Source organism: Volvox carteri (assembly GCF_000143455.1).
Source record: "Volvox carteri f. nagariensis unplaced genomic scaffold VOLCAscaffold_15, whole genome shotgun sequence".
In the NCBI taxonomy this organism is placed as follows: domain Eukaryota; kingdom Viridiplantae; phylum Chlorophyta; class Chlorophyceae; order Chlamydomonadales; family Volvocaceae; genus Volvox; species Volvox carteri.
The window spans coordinates 1,210,490-1,234,986 of record NW_003307558.1 but is presented as its reverse complement, the minus strand read 5'-3'; the positions used below and the strand labels follow the sequence as shown (position 1 = coordinate 1,234,986).

The 24,497-nt window shown below is 56.5% G+C and overlaps 5 protein-coding genes across 5 annotated transcripts; 2 read left to right on the top strand and 3 right to left on the bottom strand.

Moving 5' to 3' along the window:
* Positions 1-2,731: 2,731 nt before the first annotated feature.
* On the top strand, positions 2,732-3,713 carry VOLCADRAFT_36134 (histone H3 lys4 methyltransferase; the record flags this gene model as incomplete). The annotated part of the gene is made up of 3 exons (XM_002949713.1): positions 2,732-2,856; positions 3,149-3,268; positions 3,605-3,713. Coding segments are annotated over 3 exons (354 nt in total), but the record flags the coding sequence as incomplete, so codon positions are not given.
* Positions 3,714-5,345: 1,632 nt separating this feature from the next.
* Positions 5,346-10,901, bottom strand: VOLCADRAFT_104421 (uncharacterized protein; the record flags this gene model as incomplete). Its single annotated transcript, XM_002949606.1, has 6 exons — positions 5,346-5,645; positions 7,745-8,753; positions 9,000-9,078; positions 9,469-9,907; positions 10,218-10,319; positions 10,887-10,901. The coding sequence occupies 6 exons, from the start codon at positions 10,899-10,901 to the stop codon at positions 5,346-5,348; spliced, it is 1,944 nt and encodes a 647-aa protein (XP_002949652.1).
* Positions 10,902-10,929: 28 nt separating this feature from the next.
* On the bottom strand, positions 10,930-12,989 carry VOLCADRAFT_104420 (uncharacterized protein; the record flags this gene model as incomplete). The annotated part of the gene is made up of 4 exons (XM_002949605.1): positions 10,930-11,468; positions 11,794-11,933; positions 12,359-12,451; positions 12,975-12,989. 4 exons carry the CDS (start codon positions 12,987-12,989, stop codon positions 11,348-11,350), a joined length of 369 nt encoding a protein of 122 aa, XP_002949651.1. The 3' UTR covers positions 10,930-11,347.
* A 912-nt stretch (positions 12,990-13,901) lies between these two features.
* VOLCADRAFT_104419 (uncharacterized protein) lies at positions 13,902-17,507 on the top strand (the record flags this gene model as incomplete). Its single annotated transcript, XM_002949712.1, has 7 exons — positions 13,902-14,189; positions 14,445-14,544; positions 14,976-15,095; positions 15,665-15,735; positions 16,151-16,303; positions 16,534-16,801; positions 17,194-17,507. The coding sequence occupies 7 exons, from the start codon at positions 13,902-13,904 to the stop codon at positions 17,280-17,282; spliced, it is 1,089 nt and encodes a 362-aa protein (XP_002949758.1). The 3' UTR covers positions 17,283-17,507.
* Positions 17,508-18,833: 1,326 nt separating this feature from the next.
* Positions 18,834-19,615, bottom strand: VOLCADRAFT_90108 (uncharacterized protein; the record flags this gene model as incomplete). Its single annotated transcript, XM_002949604.1, has 3 exons — positions 18,834-19,021; positions 19,169-19,298; positions 19,532-19,615. 3 exons carry the CDS (start codon positions 19,613-19,615, stop codon positions 18,834-18,836), a joined length of 402 nt encoding a protein of 133 aa, XP_002949650.1.
* Between the last annotated feature and the right edge of the window lie 4,882 nt (positions 19,616-24,497).

Sequence of the window (24,497 nt, the reverse complement as noted above, 5' to 3'; positions counted from 1 at the left end):
GGCTGAGGGTGGCTGTTTGCGACGCTGCATTGGGAAGTCTCCTCACTTGACATGCGCACCCGTGCCTGTCAACCGTGCAGATTGGCCAGGCGCCAACGCTGCTTCAGCAGCAGCAGCAGCCGGAGGTGATGCGGACAACGACGCAAATGGCCGCAGCCCAGGCGCATCCTGCAGCGCTGGGTGCCGCCCCGGGGACCACCGCAGCCGCAGTCAGCAACAGAACTTTCAACACCTACGTTGACCCGCCTCTTCTGGCCACGCAGGACTCCGGGCTGCTGTTACCTCAGGAGCAGCAACGTCTGCAGCTGCAGCAGCACCACCAGTGGCAAGTCTTGCAGCAGCACCACCTCCTACAACAACAAAAGCAACGCCAGCAGCAGCAGCAACAACAGGAGGAGGTCCGCCATCTCACAGCACAGAGCGGTCAGCAGGGGCCATACAGCGCCTGTGCTGCGCCGCAGTGGGCTTTCCAGCACGCGGAGTCTTTCGGCCTGGGTGTTGGGCCCGGCGGGGCTTCCGCCGGCTCAAGCGCTGCGGCTGGTGGGGCTGTGGCCCCAGGGACTCTGTGTGGGCTGCCCTTGGGGCAAGTGCGTGCGGAGGTGATGCGTTCCTGGAGGTCTGGTGAAGGGCAAGTGCAGCAGCAACAGTTGAATCTCGATCAGGAGCACATGGCGCCGCGTCCCCAGCTAAGCAGCTCCACACCCATGCCACCTCAGCAGCAACAGCAGCATATCAACGGCAACCAGAACCAACATCATTACCCGCAACAGCAAGATCGGGGACTCCTGCAGCAGCAGCAGAAGCTACAGGACCAGGCGGCAAACGCTCTTCCCGGCACTGCGCCGCTGTCTTTTGACTGGAGGTCCTGGGCCAGTGGTTCGTCGGCCATGGCGCCTGGTACAATGGCTGCACCTGCAAGCGGCGTAGGCTGTGTCCCCGCGGCCAGCTCGCTGGTTTCTGGGCAGGTGCCGTCGCAACTGCCAACCGCGCCCTGGACGTCCTCTGCGCTCCCTGCTACGACCATGCTGGCTGGAGCGTCGCCTGCGGCGTGGCTCGTCCAAGGTGGCGCTTGGGGAGGTGCGGGCAGCAGCGGAAGCAACAGCAACAATGGCGGAGCTGTAAGTTTGGAACCGCCTTATAAGCGCACGAAGCGAGAGGGTGGCGCTGTGGCGTTGCAGTCCCAGTCCAAGGCGGCACCGACGGCTTCATTACTCGGCGACCCGACGGGGAAGAACTCGCTGGGCGACGCGGGCAAGGCTGCGGTGGCAGCTGCAATTGAGGCGATGGATCGGCTGGTTGCGCCCATCCACGGCCTCCGGCGAAACTCGGGCAGCTGGGCGCCACCCCTGGTCCTAAGCCCAGCGCCTGGGTACGAATCAAGCTCTGAAACCAACTCAAACTCGGTACGGAAGGCAGCTGCGCCTAAAGCCTTCTACGGTCACTATCGTCATCAACAACAGCAACCCCTCAACTCGTTGCTGCTGGAGCAGCAGCACCATCTCGAGTTGCGGCAGCAACTGCTGAACCAGCAGCAGCAGCAGCAGCAGCGGCGACGGAGCCAACCAGGAGGGAAAAGGAGCCAAGGCAGTAGCAACGGCGGCGCTGTAGTCACAGCGCCGGCCGCCATGCCTTTCCCGGCCCCGCTTCCGCGGTCGGAGCTTATGCCTCCGGCGCCAGGCGCTTCAGCTAATGCTTCAGATACCCCTGCCGTACAGGGCGGATGTCAATGGGGCTCAGAGGACTCCTTTCCAAGGGCACCGGCCGCGGTACCGTTGCAGCCGCCGCGGTCAGCGGCAGGCACAGTGGCGACGACGGCGACGGCTACACCGCCGCTGCGGCGTCAGGTACCGTCCACGCCACAGAAAGCGACGGTGGCTGCATCGGGGCCCCCTCCGGCGGAGGAAGGCTGCGCGCGTTCGCGACCCATCGACCTCTCCAAGCTGGGTCAGCACCGCTTAAAGCCGCCGCCCATCATCCATCCCCTACGACCTGGCTCACGGCTTCCGCTGGTCGCGGCGGGGCTGAGGGTTTCCGCCGTCGGGCTGCCCGGCGGCGCTGCTGCTCTGGCATCGCCAATTGGCACCGGGGCTTCGCAAACGGAGGACGCCAACGCCTTGGATGGCGCCTTGGTGCCGCACGGTGCGGCCGCTGCCTCCACCGGTGGCAGCGCCGCTGCCACCGGAAAGCGACTGCCAGTCAAGGATAGGAGGGTGGCTGTGGAGCTGCTGCCAGTGGTGGGGAAGGCTGTAGGCGCAGGGGCTGGAGGCGTGAGGTTGCGCGGCGGGGCAGGCGGCCGGGGCGGCGGCGACGGCCAGGCGGCGGCCACCGGGAAGCTGCTCAACGCGCTACGAGATGCCAAGGCAATAATGAGTCGCAGGTTGGTCTCTCATTAATCTGGGAGTTAAGTAGAGGACACCGTGGCGGTGGGTCCGGGGCACAGAGTGCAGTCCTCCTCCCACCCCCTGGGAAGTATTTCCACTTCCTTTGCGACTCTGCTTCCTTTCAGCCTGGCGCTGTCATGCAGATGTGAAGGCTAGCCACCCTTTGGCCACATTATCAATCACTACACTTTTAAATGTCCCCTATTGGCTGCGTCGCCACGGCGTTGCTATCTGACCGTTAGTTGCCCAGGCAGTTGTACATGTTATCCGGGTGCCCCTTGCCTCCCTGGCCTGACGTCGACTTGCACTGACGTCGACCCCTGCTCTGTCGCCCCATCGCCAGGTTCGTGGTGCGGCGCTCCGGCATTGCGCAGTTGGGCGTCTTTGCGGCGGAGCGCATCCCCGCAGACACCCTCCTGATGGAATACCACGGGGAGGCGGTGCGGACCTCAGTGGCAGACCTGCGGGAGAAGAGGTAACAAGGGGCACGTGGGGATGTGGGTGTATGTGTGTTGACGCTGCGGGGGGCCACGTGCACATGTGCGTGTGAGCGCACCGAGGGCCAGGCGGTGTTTCATCACACCAGTAAGGGGGTGCATCTATGGGTGTGGGCTTCCCCGCAGCCCTCAGTTCTCCAGCCACAAATAAGCCCTGCTCTGAAGGGGCTTACTGCGAGCTAGTGTTCGCCTTCTCCATTGGTCCCCGCCCCGCCGTGCCCTCAACACCCGCCCGGCCGCGCGCCCACCCTACCTCGCTCTCGGCTCCAGGTATTCTGCAGCCGGCCTGGGCTGCTACCTGTTCAATCCGGGCGGTCTCCCTGACGAGGCGGTGGTGCTAGATGCGACGCACCGCGGCAACATCATGCGCTTCGTCAATCATTCATGCGGGTGAGCGAGTGCGTGCGACACCTCGGATAGCACCTGGTACGGCCCTTGGGTGGTACTCGATACCTATCCGGTGACACTATTACTCCCCCTCGCATTGCGCACAATTCCCTCTCTCGCCCTTAGCACACGCGCCCGCACTGCGTTTCCAGTTAACTGGTCTCTTGACTTGCTTTCCGTGTAATCAGGCCTCCATATGCGCTATTAGACTCGGACCCTTCCCTCCGCCTTGGCGTGAGGGGAGGAGAGATTTCGCTGCGGGAAGGGACTCCCATAGGGCTGGACACAGTAGTCACTCAGAGCGCTCGATCATTTACCATTGTTCGCATATGGCTGTAGGCCCAATTGCGTTTCAAGGACAGTGGTGATCGAGGGGCAGCGGCGCATCTTCCTATTCTCCCTTCACGAGCTGCATCCGGGTACGGAGCTAACGTATGATTACAAACTCAGCTCGGCGCTGTGCATGGATGCGTTCAAGGTGAGGCGGTCGTGGTGGGCGTATACAGTGAGCGGAGTTACTGGGAGGCAGAGAGAAAGCGGTAAAGGGGATTACGTGCGGGCGGGCGGCGGAAGGGCAGGGGGTCGTGGGCGTTCGTCAGGTGGATGCACAGCGGACCACTTCTGCTGTTAACCAGAACTTCTGAGCTCGTCCCAGGAACTTGCACGTTTCCCCCACCCATCCCCAAGCCTTCCTGGACATTGCCTCTTCTTGTCTTGTTTTCATTGCGCTTAGCGTGCATGTGCATTCAGGTTTTCCGTTCCCTTTTCATGTGGTTACATCTTACACGCGGACTTCCCAATTCCTTTCCGCAGGGCCTTCCCGAGGAGTACATCGAACAGGCCGCAGCGCAGATTGGCACTGTGTTGCTACGGTGCCAGTGCGGCCATGAGCGCTGCCGCACATATCTTTAGCAGCAACCGCTGCTGGGTGGCAGCCAGCTCTGCGAGGCAGGTTTATTGGCAGCAGCTACGGCGGTGGGGACTTGCATAACAGCAGCAGGAGCAGCAACCGCATGCCTATTTGGCCCTCTAAATTTCATGGGCTTCCAGATGCTGCTGTGCGGCACTTGTAAAGTGATGGGAGTTGTGCATGACGCTGCGAGTGGCAGCAGCGGGCGGCGGCAGGAGGGTCTCAGCGGACGGCCACCAGCTGCTGCTTTCCGGAAGGCTGCATCTGCCAAGTTGGCAGCGGGCGAAAGCGCGTTCCACAGATTGGCATCGCCCTCTTTCCTTTTTCCTCAACGGAAGGATTTCCGGTACAGCGTGCATCGGTTTGGGCCGCAGCGGTTCACCGCCCAGGGGACGGTCCAGGTGTACAGCTGCAGCGCGTGTGTTCAACTAATGGAACTTTACCACTAACCATATGGCAAATGACATGCGCGCGTTGTGGAAATGTTATTGTTTTGTTTTGTTTGTTATGCGTTGTGGGGTTGGCGGCTGCGTGTGAGGCGGCGAAAGGTTTCAGCTCGCGGAGGAACCTGCATCCGCAGCACGGGGGCCCGGGGCAGGGCGGCACCGGTAAGGTTGCACCATTTAACACCATGCCTGTACGGCAGCCAGGGGTGGAGATTAGATTGCCATTGGACGAGGGTTCCCAGCCGCATTCTTGCGGGTAAAGAAGTCTCTCGATTTAATAAACTCAAGTAGCCACTTCCTTTACAAGCAAGGTGTAGTCCACAAAACTAAGCACCAATAGTGCCGGACGGATGTACGGACGAATGAACGGGCGGATGTACGGGCGGTGGGATGGACATTTCAACGGGCAGGCATGGTAGAAGGTTTTCATAACGGGTAAGCGGGCCTGCGGAGCGTCCGTGCAGCCAGCTGCCTGATGAAGGTTAGGGGTTGGGCTGCCAAACCTCGAGCGTGTACGGGGCAAGGTCTATAGATATCGGGAACGATGCATATGTGTCTGGCCCGGTTTAGATCAATGACTATGTGTTTTCACTACCTGCATATTTACCAACCCACTCGCAGACGCAATATTACATCCTCCTATTAATGCACCTTTCCATCATTCGTTATGTGCGACGACTTTTTGAGCATGTTGCTTCCCCCTTAACTACACGCACCCACCATATCAGTCATCCATGCCTACCTCCCATCGATTGTTCGTGCCGCCGCCGCTCCAAGGGTTGTGCGGGTCCGTAACGTCCTTGAAGGTGGAGGAGTTGGTTGCAGCGGAGAGCTCCAGCGCTAGAAGGACTCTCCTTTGCCTGCGTCGGGTTGACCCATTGAGGCACACGGCCGCGGCCCTCAAGACTGTTGCAGAACTGATTTGCTTGGCTTTCGACTGCGTCGGGTAGAGAATCTGCGCGTTGGCCTTGCCGCGTTGTTGGGCCGAGCATTGCTTAGCGGAAGTTGATAACGTTGCGGTTGGCTGCGGCACGAGCATCGCATGGAGGATAGGAAGGACATGGCAAAAGCCCGGATGGTTGCATTGTCGCGTTAAAAGTTAAATCCCTTAAGGAATGCTGGTCTGGATACTGGCAAGGCGATTTAGATTGTAGGCATTTTGCGCCTCATAAAAATTACACGTGCCTTTCCCTGGCTCGGCTTTTCAGTATAGTCGAGTGCTTTTCCATGTGCAAGGACACTGTTGTACATCTTGATGGGCGTAGCTGCCGGTTGGCACGTCGATGCGCACGAGAGTGTGGACAGGTTACCTCGTAAGCCGCCAGCGGCATCGCATGAAGCATATGCCCACAGACGGATCGAGCTCGATAACATTCACCATGTTTGCTTTTTCTAATAGCATATGCGCAGCACGTGCACATCGGACTACTGCTTATGATGAACGATGATGAACGATGAACTGATATGGAGCTGACTAAAAAGTAAAGGACCTGCGCCGCGGGAAGTCTCGAAAGCCTGTATGTACCCTTGTGCGCGTAAATCGCTTTGCGAATAATGCACATGTTTTCACTTTTCTGTCCACGGTGATGCATGCCTCGTTTGTGTGTTCGCTGGGGGTTTTGGCTGGTGCCGCAGGGGCGCTCGAGCCGCCGTGGCGATGCCATTATGACTCCGAACTTTTTGACGGCTTTTTACTAGTGTCATTTTCGACGTTACCACATGAACGGGCAACAAGATGAATTCGGTTGGTCTCTTGGACAGGCATTGTCTGCTCCATGAGGAGGAAACGGAAGTAGATATCCATGCGGCATTCGTTCCACAGCTCTGAAGCAAGCCCCGAACACCATAAACTCTGTGGTGAAACACATTTCAGCGTGTTGGATTCTAGAAGCAAAGTACTGCTTACCGTATTTCCGAAGGGGTACCACCCCATTTCGTTTTTAGTTGCGTGCGTGTGTATTACTGAGGCTGGTTAAGATGCCTTCGCTTGTCCCGAAATAACCATGTGTTTGTGTTAAGAAGCCTGGTAACCGAGGGAGGATCGTCAGGCGCAAGTTATTGCCAACTTCGTGCTCGCCTTCGGGGTGTTGCTGGTAGTGGAATGGAGCTTTTTATGCAATGCACTGGGGCTCTGCCGCCGTGGCTGCTCTGCGACATTACTACTGTTGCATGGCAGGTGCGGATGGGGGCCACGGCGCGTTGCAGGTATCGCTCGTTGCGTCAGGATTCGGTGCAGAGAGGGGGTCCAGGAGACGAGATGTCGGCGATTCTGATAACTTGCGGGGAAAAGGTTGTGGGCTCACGTGGGCGCCAGTACGGGACCTGTTTGGCAGTTTCTGGCGTACCTATCCGCGGGTGCCGTTCGGCCATCTAGCTACTCGCAAAGGCGGAGGGGGCAAGGACTGGCTTTAGCCGTACGTAATGCAACATCGGGTGGCGTACCACAATGTTTAAACATCATGTTTTGCATGTCATATCAGGTAGGGATGCACATGGGCTATGTCCGTGTTGGAGACGGCATTGTCAGTTGCGAGAATTCTTTTGCAGACGTAGCCCTTGCAAAGTTTACAGTGTGCAGAGACCTGCTGGCAGAGACGTATTGACTGGACGGACATGACGTCAGAATTTGCCTTTTTGCGTGGAATATTTTTGTGTAACAAATTTGGCGACGAAGTCAGAGGCCACCAGCGGATGAAGAGGCGAGGCGCTGGTGAAAACCAAGGTAAAATTGCTTGCATCGGTTTGACGCAGCTTCCAGAGGTGTTCGGCAGAAAAACCGATTTCGCTGCTGACTTGTGTGCATGCTGGCATGCCGTGAAAAGGAGATCTACGCTGGGATACCGCATGAAGTCCTCACCGTCGTTGCAAGCTTGCCAGAGTTCTTAGGACTTCCTGTCACTTCCTAGTACGCCGCAACACCGGCGGCAGCTAAGCGGAAAGACTGTTGGCAATCAACAAGCCGTTCCAGAATTAGGGCATGTCGCAGTACAACGACAGACATAATATCGACGTCCCTTCTAGCAATTGGCGTCCTTCTCAGCCAACTCAAAAACGTCGCCTACGCATCTGTCGAACAACCCCTTAAACGCCTTGCCCTCCCTCCCCTGTGCCGCGAGCGCTCACGCGCTCACGTGCGCCCGCGGCGCCGATGCTACCGACGCTAACACCACCGGCACCGTGCCTTTGCAGCTCTCGTAGTTGCCTGATGCGGTGCCCCGCGCAGGCCACCGCTCCAGGAACTGCGGGAACCTCAGCGTCCCCTTCCTCGCTGGTGTTACTGCTGCCGGCGCCAGTGCCCTGCTGTGCAGAGGCCCCCCGCGCGTCGTCACCACCGTCAGCCAAACCAAGCACCCCTGCGGCACGACTCTGAGGCCCTCTGTCCTCACCACAGCCTTCAGGCCCTATTGCGGCCTTCGTTGCACCCGTCCCTAGGCCTGTCGCGACCGACACTGGTGCGATCCCGGGTGCACGTCCCTGCCCAGTCGCACCTCCCGCCGGCAGGCCGGGCGCCCGAGTCAGGGGTTCCAAGCGGCGGCCCGCGCTGCCTGGACGCAACGCCAGCGACGGGCTGCCCAACCTTGCGGCCGATGCAGCAGTGCGAGTCCCGCCGCTGCCCGGACTGCTGCCAGCAGCTCCAGCTCCTGTACCGCCGCTTCCCGGGCGACCCGCTGCCGCGGCGGCGACGGCCGCTTGGTAGCCGGTCTGTAGGGCGTCCATTTTGGCGAGCACGCCTTGCAGCTGAGTGGACCAGTCCATCAGGGACTCCACGTGCGCAGATTCGCTGGTACCGCCGCCACCCGTCGCCTGCTCGTCGCCGTAATCGTCACTTCCGCCGCTTCCGGCCAGCGTGCCGTTACCTAAACCGCCCCGCGCCCCGCCGCTGCGTGGCCTGCCCGATTCCCAAATGGAAACCTGCGCCGCTGCCCCCGAGGTGCCGGTCCAGGACCTGCCTCCGCCGTCTCTGCCTCCGCCGTCTCTGCCGCGCCGGCCGTCGCTATCAGTGCCGCTGTCGCGCGAGTCTCCGCCTCCGCCACCACCTCCGCTGGACCCCAGCTCCCGAAGCTCGGCCTCCAGCTCCGCCAACATCTGCTGCCCGCGGAGGAGCACAGCTTGTGCACCTTCCTCCGCTTTCCTACGGTCGGTCGCAGAGACGGTGGTGGAGGGCTTCGCGCCGTTGCGTTGTCGGCCACTCATAATTGCCAACCCAACTCGCCCGGAAAAACTTGTCCCTAATCGTTAATACTGCGTGCACACCGAACCTGCTTTTCTGCCCCTTCCATCCATCCATGACTATTCCCGTAAGTCGCCGCCATTCCTGTCACCATCAGAACCAACGGGTGCCGCGGTAGCCAACCCTATCGTACTCCTATCTCCTCACCTGCGGGCGGCTGTGGTAGGTCGCTCCACGGGTGCGGGCCCGAGCAGATGCTGGGGCAGAGCCGGTATCGCCAGAGGAGCTGCGGGGCAGTGAACAAGGAAACGCGCAATGCGAGTGGATGAGATTGCCAAGTTTTGGCTTTGCCGTTCCAGGGATAGGCGAGGGGAATGGGACTGGCTGTAAACGATCAGAGCACACCAAGGATCACCGGCAGAGGTCCGGTCCGAACACGGAACATGACCCAAAGATTTGAGCTGAGAAACCGGGGGCGAGCACCAATCCCTACCCCTAAACTACCCAAGGCTGCCCCTGCCAGTGACAACCTCTCCTCGCCCCGCTGGGCGCAAATACATTTAGCCGCGTGCGTCAGCACTGGCATTCACGGTGTAGTGGCTGCGGCAAGAAGCTACCCTACCCTGGAACATTTCACACCCTCAACAAACCGAGGACTTCGATACCACACGCACACCTTGCAGCACCGACTCCAGAGGAGGTTGGCCAAATGCGGACAAGGGCCGTGAGCTACCGCTACCGCTGCTGGCTCTACAAGGGCTGCTTGACTGCGGCTCTGCGTCAGTAATAGGCCGATGGACTTTGCCATCCAATTGGGATTGCGCTTGGCCGGAAGCTGCCAGACGCAGCCTGGCCGCTGCCGAGCCCGATAAGATGCGATCTCGCCGTTCCTGCCGCTCTCTCAGCAGCGCCGCCAGGTCCTCGTCCTCCTCCTCCCCCAGCTGCAGTTGCGACGCCGGCACCACGTCCACTGCCTGCCGCCGCTGCTGCTGGTGTTCCTGCCCTACCTCCGCAGGGAGCTTTCCCGGCGGCATTAGCGCCGCTAGCGCTAGGTCCCCCGGGGTCCCTATTGCGGAGGAGGCTGTGCCGCTGGCACTGACGGCCGCAGCGGTCTGCTGTCCGGTTGGCAAGGGGGCAGGCGAGCCAGGAGGCGAACGCCCGCAGATGCAAGGGTGGAGATCCGTGCATCCGTGGTCAGCATGGGGTGAGAAGCGACGTCGGTAAAGGGCAGTGGAAGGCAGGGTGCGCTCATAGCGCTATGGGTGAGCTAGCGCTGTACGCGTGTGCCCAACATGCTTATGCGCAAACCATAGCAGTTGGGATGGCGTGCGGCGTTTGATACAGCTGCGTTTCCTAGACCCTGTCGGGGACTGCCCGGAACCCCGGACGGTACCGCACCCAGCCCCTGAAAACCCCCATGCCTACCTGGGTGTTGGAATGAGGCTCCTCCGGTTCCCGTTGCAATGGCATGGTGGCAGCTTCCGCCGCCTGGGCCAGGGCCTGCTCATTTCGCTGCCGGAGCTCCAACTTCAGAGGACGTTTAGAGGTATCGCCGCGACAGCACGGTAATGATAAAAGGTTATCAGCGTCTTGGGTAGCGATTCTGGAGTAAGAGACGGAGCTTGGGACCTACCATTTCACGTTCGTGCTTCTGCTTCCACGCGCGGATGTTGCTGAGAACTGAGTCCATCTCGCCTATCGTGGCATTAAAGCCATTTGCCCCCAGCAATCCTGCCCCCCGGTCGACCCGCACACCGAGGGGCGTAATTGAGCCCGGCCTGTGCAAATTCAGGGAATGGTTTTGTAATGGATTTGGCTAACAAAGTGGCTATGATTGCAGGAACAGAAGAACGGGTTTTCCATCTTCCACCTAGCAGTCCAATCAGTCTTTTTCTCAATTTGCGAAAGACTTGCCGAGCTCGTGGTGCCGTAGAAGTTTCGATGTCTTCATCGCCACTGTCCACGCCACCCTCCTCAGTCAGGAAGCGTGTAATTTCTTCATTTAGTTTACTAAACTCCTCCTATGCGGTGTGGAAATGGGCCACGCCTCAGTAGCCGCTTTTGCAAGGTAGGTACCAATCAACTCCTTCGCACCTCCACGTTAGGCATAAGTGAGGATGGCACAATCTAAAAGCTACGACGCCGAATTTAGTTACAAAACACGTTCATAGTTTCTATGCATGAAATGCTCACGTCAAGAACTTCGTCCCAGCTTGCTTTAATCAATGTACCAAGCTTGTGGAAAAGAATATAAAGTTACTCTATACATATGTTGAACTCCTTAACATGGCTTGGAAAACATGTCTCGCGCGCCACACCTTTGCACCGTCCGTACGCGATGATAAATTTATGTTTCTCCAAACACCTCCTTCGCACGTAGTACGCTTAAAGTATAGAATAAATCTACACGCTCCCCTCAGATCACAAACTCAAACGTAACTGTAATGTACATGCAGCAGGGTGGGTATCCCAGCTGCCCACACCACGGGCTTCCCCACGAAACGCTGCTTTCGCCTTGGTGCAGAAAGAACTTTATACCCTCTACAATTAGAAACTCAAAAGCTACGGAGCGCCATTAGGAAGCCAGCTAAGAAGCCGCCAACGCTGGGTACACCTTGCGACAGCGCTCCAAGGCCTTTGCTAACGAGTGGCTTGAAATCATCCGCGTCCACCTTCCTGCGGGGTTGGAAGCATACAATACATGCAAGGCTATTCACCTTCACATGGAAAACCATCGCTGTCCATAGGGAGAAGGTAAACAAAAGGAGGGCGAACCTACAGCAGCTTCCCATAGGTGCACGAGGTATCCGCCATCCGTGCCAAGTGCCCTGAAGGTATGCACACTGAGGACCCCGTCCACCACTCCTCCATTGACCTCTGCAACTGCGCCATGATAAGCACCGTTCCCGACTTGGTTACTTGCCAACCGCCTGGCCACCCCTCCCCCTTGAAAACCGACTTCCCTAACCATCCCGCAGCCCCATGAAGGCTTCAAACGCACCCGTCCTTATTCACATCCAACGCGTTCGTCACAGCACTGTGTACGTTAGTCCAGTTGACGGTGATGAAACCCGTGTAGGCTAGGCCTTGAATGAACAGGAATGCCACGCCCACACATAGCGCCACAACCTGGCCAACTTTCTGCAAGCATCATGGTGAATAAACGTTGTGGGTGACTCTCAGGCAGTCAGCGACAAAGCCGGAACAGGCCGCGTGCCGGAGGCGCATCATCAGGCAGTGAGCGCTCGGATGCGAGCTCGGAGCAACGAGCAGCGCGAGCAAAGGAGGCTGCGGTGCGGGTGCATCGTGCGGCTTATAGCAGCACCGTCGCAGTTCTATCAGACAAAACGGACCACAGCTGGCCGGCAGCTCTGACATGTGCTCGCCTAGAGTTTTAACCACAAGCATAGACGACGATACATTGGCGACAAGCCCATTATGCTGTTGCCCGTTTTGGGTCAGTTCGAGTTGGTTCGACCCGACACCGGCCCGAAATCTTGAGTATGTTGCCAATATGGCCAAAACACACCACCGCGCCACACGGATAGACATGACGACATGCGCACCTTGAGCGCATAGCCCGCGGCAGCGCCCACACAGCCACTGAAGCCCAAGTTGGTCAGGATAGGGCCCGCCAGCTTCACCAGTATCTCAGTGACCTGCATCGAGCGGGAACCCATGAGCAAATGAGGCAGCGGCGCAAGAGTCTGGAACACGCATCTTTGCATAGGTGAAATCCCCGGTAACAATAACAAGGTGACAAGGAATTCGTGCGAACAACGCCCAAGGGACTCGCAGGTGGTCATAGGACTTCTACGACCACCCTTTGCCTTGAACGGCTCGAGGCAGAATGCCGCGTCGCTCGTCATACTTTTTCCACTGTGAGTTCCTCGGGCGGTGCACTGGCTGGCGGGGCCGCCGGCTCGGTTGGCTTCTTCCTCGCCGCCCAGGCAGCGCCCTCACCGCAAAGCAGCACACACCCTGCGAGGGCTAGAGCCACCGCGCGACCCCAGCTCGCGCCGCCACTCCTGTCGTCGCGCCAGGGCTCAGGTCCTGGGCGGCCTGCAAGCATTAGGCAACACGTGCTCGTACACAACGAACGGCTGACTCAGCCGGTCAGCCTCTTAAAGCGAAGCTCCTATGGCTTCTCAAAGCAGGAGAATATTCGTGCTTGTTACTTACCGCCACCACTGCCATTTCGGCCGCCCCCAATAGCACCTCCCGAGTCGCTGCCCCCTAGCGCAGTAGACAGCGAAGCTGCAGGCCTACAGAAGAGCAAAAGCCCGGCCAGGTTAAAGACAAGATGAGAGTCACGAGATCGGTAAGGCACAGGTTGATCAGCTGGAAAGCTGCTTCATCCGTGGCTCCTGGCCTTCGACATTTTTCAACGTACAGTCGACCTTGGAGTGCTACGAGAGTGGAGGCGCACCTGACTGCCTGGACACCATAACGTTTTGCACTACCTGTTACCCAAAACCCCTACAAAAAAGAAAACAGGCAGTCACAAGGCATCGGAACGGACGCACGATTAATTTCACGCGCGTCCTGATACGACGTGCCGTAGGAAATTTTTGGTTTTGGTTTACAGCACTAGACGCAGACCTGGAAGCGGTGAAGAATTGAGCCACTCATGGGAGCTAAACGAGCCTTGACCCCAGTGGCAAACCGCAGCAGCGACATATTCGGCACCAAAGTCGAGATATTAAAGATGTGCGGTGTAGAAAGGATTGGTTGGTTAAGGTTCAAGACAGCCGGTGTCACCTTTAAGTAGAGATGTTGCAACCATGCAACGACATTCAGTACGGCTGACAGAACACATTAACCAATGCATTTTCCACAGCATGACATAGAAAGAATGTATACCTCTTGTTGGGGTTATGCACACCCGTAACCGGGTCGTCTGCTACCTATACGTTTAAATTGATCTTGCACAACTTTGCTGGGGAGCGGAAGACCTTGACGCACTGACATAGGTGTTGCGTAGAAAAGTTGTTCTTTGGTGAAATGTATCCACCCGGTCAGCCTGGATCAGGGGAACAGCATTATCAACATCCCCCTGCTCCGCTTCCGGGTTCGCATCTGCAAGCAGCTCCAGGAGCAGCTAACATGATGCCTCCAGCACCCCAAAGTGGACAGCTTCCGGTTCCAGGAGCGGCGAACATGATGCCGCCAGCACCCAGGAGTGGACAGCTTCCGGCGCCGCACGTCTACGGGTTACCTCCTGGTCCACCCCCACCTGGTCCTCAGCCACCGGGCCCCATCCCCTTTGTCGCCTCTGGTCCAACCCACAGCACCACCGTTATCCCCCCGCAACAGCCATATGCCCAGCCCTATAACCCAGGAGCCTATCAGCAAGCGCAACAGCAGCCCCACCCCGCGCCATTCATACCCCCACCGGTAGGTTTGCTAAATGCATCACGTCTTATCTGTCACTGGTAGCTGATATTGCAAAGCCATTGTGATGCCCAATGTCGGAGCACTACAATCACGTGCGTATCCTAATTGGGAACGACAGCGGGGCACGATGGCGGCTCATGATGACCACCAACCGTTGCTAGACCCCGCCCATGCTGCGTTGAGTCTCGGCGCGTGCATTAACACGAGGCGCGTCTTGCCTGTCCTGATCACCCCCTTGGGCCTGTCCCAATGCAGCAAAGCTTCAACCCGGATCCGATGTGGGGCCCGGCGCCTGCATCTGGTTACTACCCGGGCTTAGGCATGCCGCTCAACCCGCTGGGGCTCATGGCTGCAGGTGGGGAAAGGGGTGAACTGCATTTGGGCATAGGGTGTCGGCATGTGATCCATTGAGCGCCCTGCGCAGTGTACGGCGAGGGCTAGAGGATCTGACCGGAGACCGCAGTCTGCTCCGTTTAGGTCCGGGTGGGCAGCAGTTCGGGGCGCTGCAGTTTTCAATGACCCCTCGGACGGCGGGTTGTAAGCACGACAGACCGGCACCCACTTCTCATAGGTTGAGGTTTGGGCTAGTTGACTGGGCTTGCGGCACGAAGCCTTCGTCATCCCCTTTCCTATGTGTACGTGACGACCGTCTCCCGATGTGCATTTTGCCGGACAAGACACATGTCCATAGGGGAGGGAACATCTTGATCTTGATTTAGTCGCCTTGGGGCCCTTTCGTTCTTTTATTACATTCGATAACACCCCTCAGCGATGTCCGTCCCTCAGGGAACATCTTCGGCGGAGGTCAGAGCTGGGGCCAGCAGTATGTGGAGCGCATGCAGCAGCGGGTGGGGTACTTCACAGGGGGAGCGCTCCACTTCCATTTTGCAATCAGCAAGCAGTACGGTGAGAGACAGGGCCACCGTCGTTTGGCTGAGGGACGTGACATCGCGCGAGTGTCCGCTTGGTGGTCTCCTCTTAAATAACAGCTTTTCAAACTGCGTTAAGAAGGGGCCCAATCCTGGGTATAGCAAAGTGACAACGTAATTGGCTTTTGCCTGAGGCGGCAGCGATGCCAACTGTGACCCAAATGGTTGGTCGTGTCTCACGCTTGCCCCCGTTTATCGCTGACGTGCTCATATCCTAGATTGGATACGAACGAACGGACGTTAGCGTGCGAAAGATCCGATTACACAATTCCGAGTCTCCATCAGCCCATCTCGTCCCCTCGCGTCTGTCTCCCAAGCTGCATTCCGTCTGCTACCTGCCTAGCTATGAGCTTGGCCCCATGCAACCCGCGCCTGCATTGCACCACTTGCTTCCGTAGTGCTAGGACTCATTACGTTGCAGCATCTGTGCTTGCGTGTGCTGCTCTTTTGCCGTGATCCTGGCTTGGGCCCGATCACTTGGATGCGCTTGCTTCTTGATTGACCTGCGCTGGGTCCTGTGGTTATGTGTCCCTCTGCGCCCGCCAGTACTTTCAAAGCTGCTGATGCTCATCGCGCCCTACCTACGCCGCTGGACCTACACACGCCAGCCAGAGCAGGTGGATAGCGTTTGACGTACAGAGGGTGCGGACCGGGTAGGGTGTGTATAGAGTCGTCTTTCGTATGTTCGCCTGCTTAGAACTGGCCGCTTCGGCGCGTACATCGTGCATCGTACTCGCAAATGAAGGAAAACTTCTGTGCACATGATGTCACCTGGACACGAGTACCGCGACTTCGCCTACGTACGTGGCATGAGCTCAACATATAATTAGTCAAGTCGTGGTTCCTCCTGTTCCTAGGGGTTTTTGGAGCTCCGGGTGTATGGGCGCAGCCCTTTTCCTTTTATGGACGCAACTTCTCCAATGTGTGTTCATCCACCACGTCGATGTTCCCTCCGGTCCGTGGGTTCCTAGCCCTTCCCGCCCCCGCCCCTGGCCCAATTGCACTGCACTGCGCTGCACGGAACCCCAACAGATGCAAGGCGGATCAGCCTTCAAGCCCCCTCGCGAGGACACCAACTGCCCGGACCTGTACATCCCGTTGATGGGGCTGTGGACTTACACTCTGATGTGCTGCGGAGTGCAGGCGACGCGAGGGAAGTTCAAGCCTGACAACGTGTACCCACTGGTGAGCCCGGGGCAGCTGCAGGGCGAATGACATCATAGCGCCGCTGTGGTGCCTCGCCTTGATCCCGGAAGAAACGGACACCCTCCAGGTTATCAACAGATTTTCGCTGCAGTCTTTGTTCACCTCTTGAGCTTACCAGCCTTACCCCGCAGATGGGCTGACACCTCAGCCAGCTGTGCCTGGCCGCGACCTTCTTGCTTCACCCCGTGCCGTGCCCCTTGCCCTCCCAGGCTTGGAGCGCTAGTGTAGCGTGGCTGATGCACCTGCTGCTGGCCAAGGCAGTGCTGAGGGCCATGGCCCTGCCCGCCTCCGTGCCCTGGGTGGAGCTGGCGGCGTATACGGGCTACTCGTTCGTGCCGGTGTGTCTGTCCATTGCGGTGGGCCAGCTGGGCGGCCGGTGGGCCTACTGGGGGGCGTGGGCGTACGGCAGCTTATGCATGGCCATCTTCCTGGTGCGGACCATGAAGCGGGTCATCTTTCAGGAGACCCGAGGATACGGTGAGGGGGCGGCGACGTGGGTCTTGGTTGGGGCTGTGTGGGATGAGGTGTTCAGTACAAGGGAAAGTGGGGATGATGGTGCAGCAGGGAGAGGGAAAGTAGCAGGTAGATGTGGAGCAGAGCAGGTGGAGGACGGCATGGACGAAGGAGAGGAGGGCTTGGTGTGGACCAGACGTCCAAAGAGCGCTGGCAAATGGTGTTCAGTACCCGTGTATCACAGGGAACCCTCCGGTCCATGAAGTCACCATGTTAGGTGCTCTTCGCATGCGCACAAGTGGGCCCCTGCACCAAACAGTGCCCCCATCAGTATCTTATTAAGTATTCCTGCTGGTGTGTGCGTATGTGTGTATGTATGTGTGTATGTATGCCGCATCCATTCCCTCAACTCGCAGGACGAGACCTGACACTCGTAAACTATCTGTTGCTCGGGCTGGCGCTGTTCCAGTTCCCGTACGCTTTCTATCTGGGTGTACGGCCCTGAGGAGCGCTGGGAGGCACACCTCTCATGAGGAAGGCGCTGTGTGCCCCTATCGAGTCACGTGACAGGCTGACACCCAATGTGGTTCCCGACGAGTGTGTTTGTGATACCTTTGGCGGGAATGGGAGTGGAATTGATTGCACGTGGTGATGGACCTAACCGCGGCGAGACAGAGAGGTAATGTTGGCTCCCGTCGCGCCCCTTGAGAGCAAGCAGTGTGAGGTATCCTAGCGTGTGAAACGAGGAGCGGGAGCCCTACAGCACAGCCTCACTTGCAGTGTGCTGTATGCTGTGAGTGGGGTCAAAGGGACCTGCAGGGTGAGGCAGGGGGGCGCTGATGTATCTATCGCGTTAGGAGGTTTCAGAGGGCAGGCGGACGTTTGGACTTGGCGGGCACGTGGTTCTGGCTATTCTGTGGACTGGTTTGGGACAACTAGTTCGGCGTCGTATGCATATGCATTGCAAACGAGACGTGATGGTTGCGTGATTATTAGTTTGGCAACTTTTGGCATGAGCTTCTCGTGCCCGCTTTCATTGTTGTGGGCAGCAGTTGCTGTCGCGGTTGAGGATTGCCACACTAACGTTAGCATCTCCACCTAACTTGGGTTTATATGGCTTTAGCTGACATGTCTTAGCAGAAATGCCCAACTTACGAGCTGACGAGGGAACTACGGGTTCTGTGACTGACTGTGGCAGTGACTAGAACTTGCAGTTGTATCGATTTATTCAACTGTATCTGGTCGGAGAGACTTCAGCGGCTAGGGATAGGTAATGTAGTACAGCAAGTGCAAAATGCACAACATCAATCCCGTTCCCACGGTGCCCAGAGTTAGGTGGCGCAGCACCAGAGCTCACGCAAGCAGGGATACGGAGGGTACAATTGGCTTTCAATTTTCGGATAATAAATTGCTCGCGCAGTGCGAACCATGTTGCGATGACTTGGATAACGGAGATACGCTTAGCGTACACGGTTGAGGGTTTCGGTTGCAAACCCACATTACACTTTTCCTGATCATCAATGAATAGTCTTGATAGTATTTGGTAAAAAATACTTACTCAATTTAGCGCCAAAACGTTGTAGCCACGACACTCAGCGTTGCATAGCCAAATCCGCAAGCCCCAAATGCAGTGCCGGTGCCGCCAATGCGCTGGAAAGTATCCACCCCGGCGCACAACCAGCTCAGTTCCAGTTATGTATACTTTAGCTAGATTATTGCTACTGAGCCCACAAACCTGCATGTGGGAAATGGACACTCCCCGCCGTACATGCGCCCGCGTCATGGCATCAATTCATATGCCAAAAATAACTCCCAACTCGCAAACGTTACTACCGACGCAAGGTATATCAGCCCTGGTCATGGTTAGGGGAATGGCTAGGATGGCTTTGAAAACCAAGTCATCAACCGAGCGCATTTCATGGTTCCTAAGATCCTGCCGCCACGGGGATATTAGCTTACGTCAATCGCAAGCCGTCAACCTAAATATCCATCTACACTCCAAGGTAAAAATGTTGGCCTGCCATGAATAAAAAAAGACTGCAACTCGGAGGAGTATTTAGTGCTTGCCGTACTCGGTAGTGTGGAGTCGCTCCTCCTGGTTGGTCAGGATGGTGCAGTCCGAACGCGGGTACGACGAGCACAGCAGCACAAAGCCCGCCTTGACCTGGTCATCATCCAGAATGTGCTGGGAAATTTGCTCCACATGACCGGATTGCACGCGACCAGCGCAGGTTCCGCAGGTGCCTGTTGTAAAGGCAACCGGGCCACCGAATGTAGCGAGTCAACGAATGGAGCCCTGAGGCCGCTGATGACAAGCTCTCAAAAAGCTATAAACCAATAGTAATATCCAATTCTTGCCACAAGCAAAGTAAAAGTAACAATCGAACTCACCGCTGCGGCACAGGTATGGCAGGTCCAGGTCAGTCCGATCAATGGCATCGAAAATGGCCTCATCCGGCGCAACCTCAAGCGTGCGGGTCTTTCCTGATGGCATCCTAAGCGTCACCTGGTATGCCTTGACCTGCAAGAAGTGTACCAGGTTGGGGCAGGTATGTAAATCCAATGTGACCAGCAGTTGATATCTAGCAGGCATACACTATGCGCTGTTAAACAGAAGGATTGCGTTGAGCCAGAATGGACGCGAATAGTTTCAGCAGGAAATTCGCAAGGGGCATCTAAGGTATTCGGCGACAGCGACAATGATGACGGTGACCCCATCAGCACACAACCCGCCCAGACCAGCCGGAAACGCACCTTCACAGTTGCCCGGGACATCGTGCGGGCAGTCTTGCAGGGGCGGCTCAGAGCCAGGGTGCGGGAAGGGAAGATAGCCGTCATGATTGCGGAAAGTTCGGTTGAAACACCTTCGGGACTGAGTGCAGACTATACTGTAATGGCTACCAGACCGCAGGGAAGACTGTATTGGCAACGATCAATTGATGCCTTTTATCTCCTAATCTCCCTTGCATCTCGATTGCGTAACGGATTCGCCCGGTACAGGACGTTGTACCTATTACCAAATGCGACGCGTGAACCATGAGGTACACAAAGGTACTATACCCGTTCTCCTTGTATAATTTTATTGCGCTAGGTGGGCAAACGTAACATTTGTTAACCAGGAGCGACCGGATGTACTGTAACTGTCCCAGACGCTTTCCTTGCACCTCATATACGCAGTGCGGCGGGTAATAAGTTCGAGGATTAGTTTTCAGGGTTACACCCTTACTCTTATCAATCATCCCGTGCACAAATAGCTTGTGTAAAGTATCCGCCAAAACCGTTAGGGCACCTTTGCAAGCGTGCTTTGCATGAGAAGCCCGTTTTGTATCGCTGGCTTAGCGTCTTAACTGGTAGGGACCATCCTGAACTTCAACCTGGATACTTCCTAATATGCTTCGTCCAAGTCAGCATGCGGACACACGCGATACTGTGCTTCGGCATCAAGGCATGGGCCATACCATACGTGTAAATATTGATATGCATTGTAAGTGTGTAAGGAACGGGAGCATTGAAAGGCGATTGAGTAAAAGCATCTCGCATTCTCATCAAGGTACATGGTAAACGAGGCCAGCTTAACCCACTACGCCATTCCCAAAAGTCTACGTTCACTCGTGCACGATATCCGCATACTGCCCAAACACGGTGCAACCATGCCATGCCTTGCGCGGCTCGCAAATGGGCACGACAATCGCGGAAAGCATCCGAAGACAAAAGCTGTGTCCTTAGGAAACCCTAATGTCCGAAGGAGGTGGCGCCAGTGCATCAATGCGCAATTCATTTGGAACCCATTATCACGAACTCCCAAGTCCTCCAGGAAGTCCGTAGGTAGTGTAGTACTCCACGAACCCACTCTGCAGGGGTGCAGGGTGGCCCAATTCCGCCGAGGGGCTGAAACCCCTCGCTCCTCCCTTCTCTCCTATCCACCCCCTACGGCTTATGTCCGCGTGTGAATGTGTGCGTGGAGAGGTTGCTGAAGAAGGATAACTTTTACTAAGGCAAGCATTATTTAATGGACAGTCATTGTATGGCTGCTGGTCTGCTCCCGGTGATCCATCCATCTCTCAGTTCTGGGGCAGTGCTCAGCAACCCGCTGTAGGGCTTTCAGCCCTCGGGGTCGTCGGTGTTCTTCTTACAGCGCGTAGATAAAATTCAATTCACAGAGTTGCCGCCGAGCCCCTTCTCCTAGGCGGCGGCAGGGCAACGGCCTCCGTATCCCGGTGGTGACTACAAACACAGAAAATAGTGTCACTCTCTCGTCGCGCTGCATGGCGCCCATCTGTTCGTGGTTGTAGGGGCGCTGGTTGTGCCTGCGTCAATCCCCATCGCTCAGCTCGGCCTGCAGGGTCCATCGAGCATTTGACTGCACCAGCGCGCCCTAGGAAAGGTCAGGTGAAGCAGCAAAAAGGAGTGAAGGAGGGGCGGCCCCTCCTTCACATTAGTCGGGAAATGTGGAGTTGAGGTCGCAGTTGATGGACCAGATTCGCACGCTGGATTGGTGGCGATTGCCGAACCCTCCGTCTCTTCGGGTGTTCGGGTGAATGGATGAGGAGGGGTCCCTGAAGGCTGGATCCGCTGCCTTGGACTTACAGTTCGTAAGGCAAAGTACAGTGTGGTAGTGGTGGATGGTGCTATAAGGTGATAAATGATCGTAGAACTGACAATGTGATAAAGCGGCCCAGAAGCCTCCCACTCTGTAACATTACAAATTACAATTACAAGATAATGAGACTCTTACAAGGCTCTAGTGAGAGCACAGTATTCAGCGATGTCCGGGGACACTATCTCACTGATGAGTCTGTATGGCCGGAGCCTGTGTGCACGTACAATGGTCCTGGGACACACACCAATGCTCGGAGCGCTTGGTGGCTGAGTATGGCAAAGATTATTAGTTCTTCAACAGCTAGGGCCCGGCACACGGATGCGCCAACAGAGCCACCACTAGCTAGTTCCACACTTAATATAACCACACAAATGTGCCCGTTGGGCGCGCGGAGTACCATGGTGTTGTCTGGCCAGACAACACCCAGGAGGAGAACGGAAACTCCACACTGAAAGGTGCTTCAGCTACGGATCCTGACTCACTGCCAGCCGAATCAACCACGCCTAGAGCTCACAAGCTGGGTGATGGCAGCAGCTTTGCGGCAAAGAAAAAGAAAGTTAAAACGCGACAAGTACGGCCCTGAGGCCACGGTTAGCTGCTGCAGGTTGTACCACAATGCTGAGAGCCTGTGGTTGGGTACGTTGCCTGCATAAGGACGCTCAATGGACAGTTAAGCGTATTCGGAATGCTGGAGAGCAGTGTTGGCTTAGTGCGCGGACGCGAAAAGCCTAGCTCAACAGATGGGTGACACCACCTGGAGAATATACAGCGACGGATCGCTTTCAACAATAGCTACACAACAAACTCGGGGTACTGGCGCCCGATCCCTTACTTCTCACGGCCGCCTACTTCAGGACGACTCGTCGACCTTCTCGGTCGTTTGGCTGTGGGGATTAGTTATAAAATTAGAGCATTCCTTAAAAGCTCCTGCTTGGTTCAGCTGGCGAAGTCCGGCTTAGTTCACTTGGAGAGCGCGATCGCGATCGTAGTAGGCGAGGACGGGCTGGGGACGGATCCCTGTCAAGCCTGGAGGTAAAGCACTAAGGATGGACCTTACAAAATGCTGTATATATCCTCTGACAATCCTGCTCTGCTGGCAAAAGCGCGTCTCGAGGTAGGGGAGCAGGCTTGTTACATAAACGGGCTTAACTGCCCACCTGCGATTATATTATCATTAATATTCGTTAATATTCGTTAATATTCGTTGGTCTGTACGCTCACGAAGAGTTGCTTCGAGAGCCAAACGACTAATGTTTGGCCTCTTCGCACTCACACTTATGGCGAAGGATCGACTGATCCGCGCCGGGCCTTATCACACGAGGCCCTATCCTGGATGCGTAGCGTTCATCTGACTAACGAAAGATAACAACAACTGAACATCCTCCAACCACAACGGAAAGCACATTATACGCTAATCAAGCAGCACCCTAAGTCTCAACTAAACCAAGACGCGATTCGTCCAACTACCTTCGGTTAGCCTAACCACCTGCGGATAGAGGCTAACTCGGTCGTGACACATAATTCGTGCGCTCCAGATGTTTTGGGGTGAAAAGGTGGAGAACCGGGAGCACAACTGGAGCACCAACCTCAGTGTCGCCATATTACTCTGGTAAGGCGCGACCATTGCCCCCGGGAGATCCCGGGATTTTCCTTTCGATGGTGGAAGGCATTGCGTCCCTAGTTGATGGACGGTGGTGACCTGGGATAAAGTTAACCTGCGAGCCGACCAGGAACGGAGTTGGGCCGCTGTCGACCCGGCAGATTCCGTTGGATGCTGGTGGTGGGTGCGGAACCTGAGCGATTCCACTGAGAAGTTGACTAGGGTGACTGGATGAGGGTGCCCCCAAATACCGGGGAAGGCAGGGTTTCGCAGCGTAGCTGCCACGGGCGAAGATACACCCCGCTGTTTCACACATCATATTACTCGTCCTCCTCCACGTAATCGGGGTATTTCACGGCATCCAGATGGCAGTAGCACCGCTCTGGATTCGTGTGAGATGAGCGTTTTTTGCAGCGCCGCTTCACCTTTAATAGCCCTACACCAAGTTGGCAGAGCACCAAACGCGGATTTCATGTCCTTCCTTGCAATCGCTAGCTTAGCCGGACCTTTGCATTACCTGTCCAGAAGAACTGTACCCAGACCACAAGCACCATGGCATCCCCAGGTGCTCTCCTGCACGTCCTTCAGAACTTCAGGCTGAAGGCCGTGAGCCACTTCATTCCCAGTTCAGAGCCGTGGCGTGACATTACAACCACAATTTATGTGACTGCATCAGCATGCCTGGTGCTGAGCATGGACGCTAGGGCTGTGGGGTTGTGGAGGCAGCTACCTGAACTCAGGCTTCAGCTCGACGATGGCCACATTGTTGTGCTAGACAGCTGGTACATGTTTACGGACGCTGAACCCTCTGTCTCTGCGGATGTTCGGGTGAATGGATGAGGAGGGATCCTGGAAGGAAGGATCAACCGCCTTGGATTTCCAGTTCCTATGGCGTAGTTCAGTGTGGTAATGGTGGATGGTGCTGTATGGTGATTAATTGTAGAAATGATAATCTTGAGGGCTGAATGGATTTGGACGCAATAGTGATTGCCAGAGCGTTTACAAAGCGACTAACGGCTCAGCTCAGCCACAACTCACTACTCTAGAAGCATACCAGACCAAAGATAATCGTTAGCTCATTCCTATTTATTCACGAGTTCGACAGTCGATCAACAAGTACGGAAGATGGCTCCACTCTATTCAGAAACCAAGTATCACGCAAGCATCAGGCGACAGACTGACCGGACAACATTTTCCTCAACACTCCCACGCGGGCAGTCTGCAAGCCTGTTCGACTATCGCACTCCCATAGCCAAACGGAATCGCTTAAACATCGCATGACTCAACGGTTTCGTCATGCAATCGGCGACCATATCAGCCGTACCACAATAACGAAAACAAACCTCGCTTCGCTCAACTCGCTCTCGTACGAAGTGGTGAGCGACATCTATGTGCTTAGTTCGCACCGAAGAACCAGGATTCTCGATAAGAGAAATAGCTGCCTTATTATCGCACGCTATGCTGACGCAGTTAGCGTCAACCCCCAACTCCAGGAACAATTGCCTCAACCACAAAGCTCT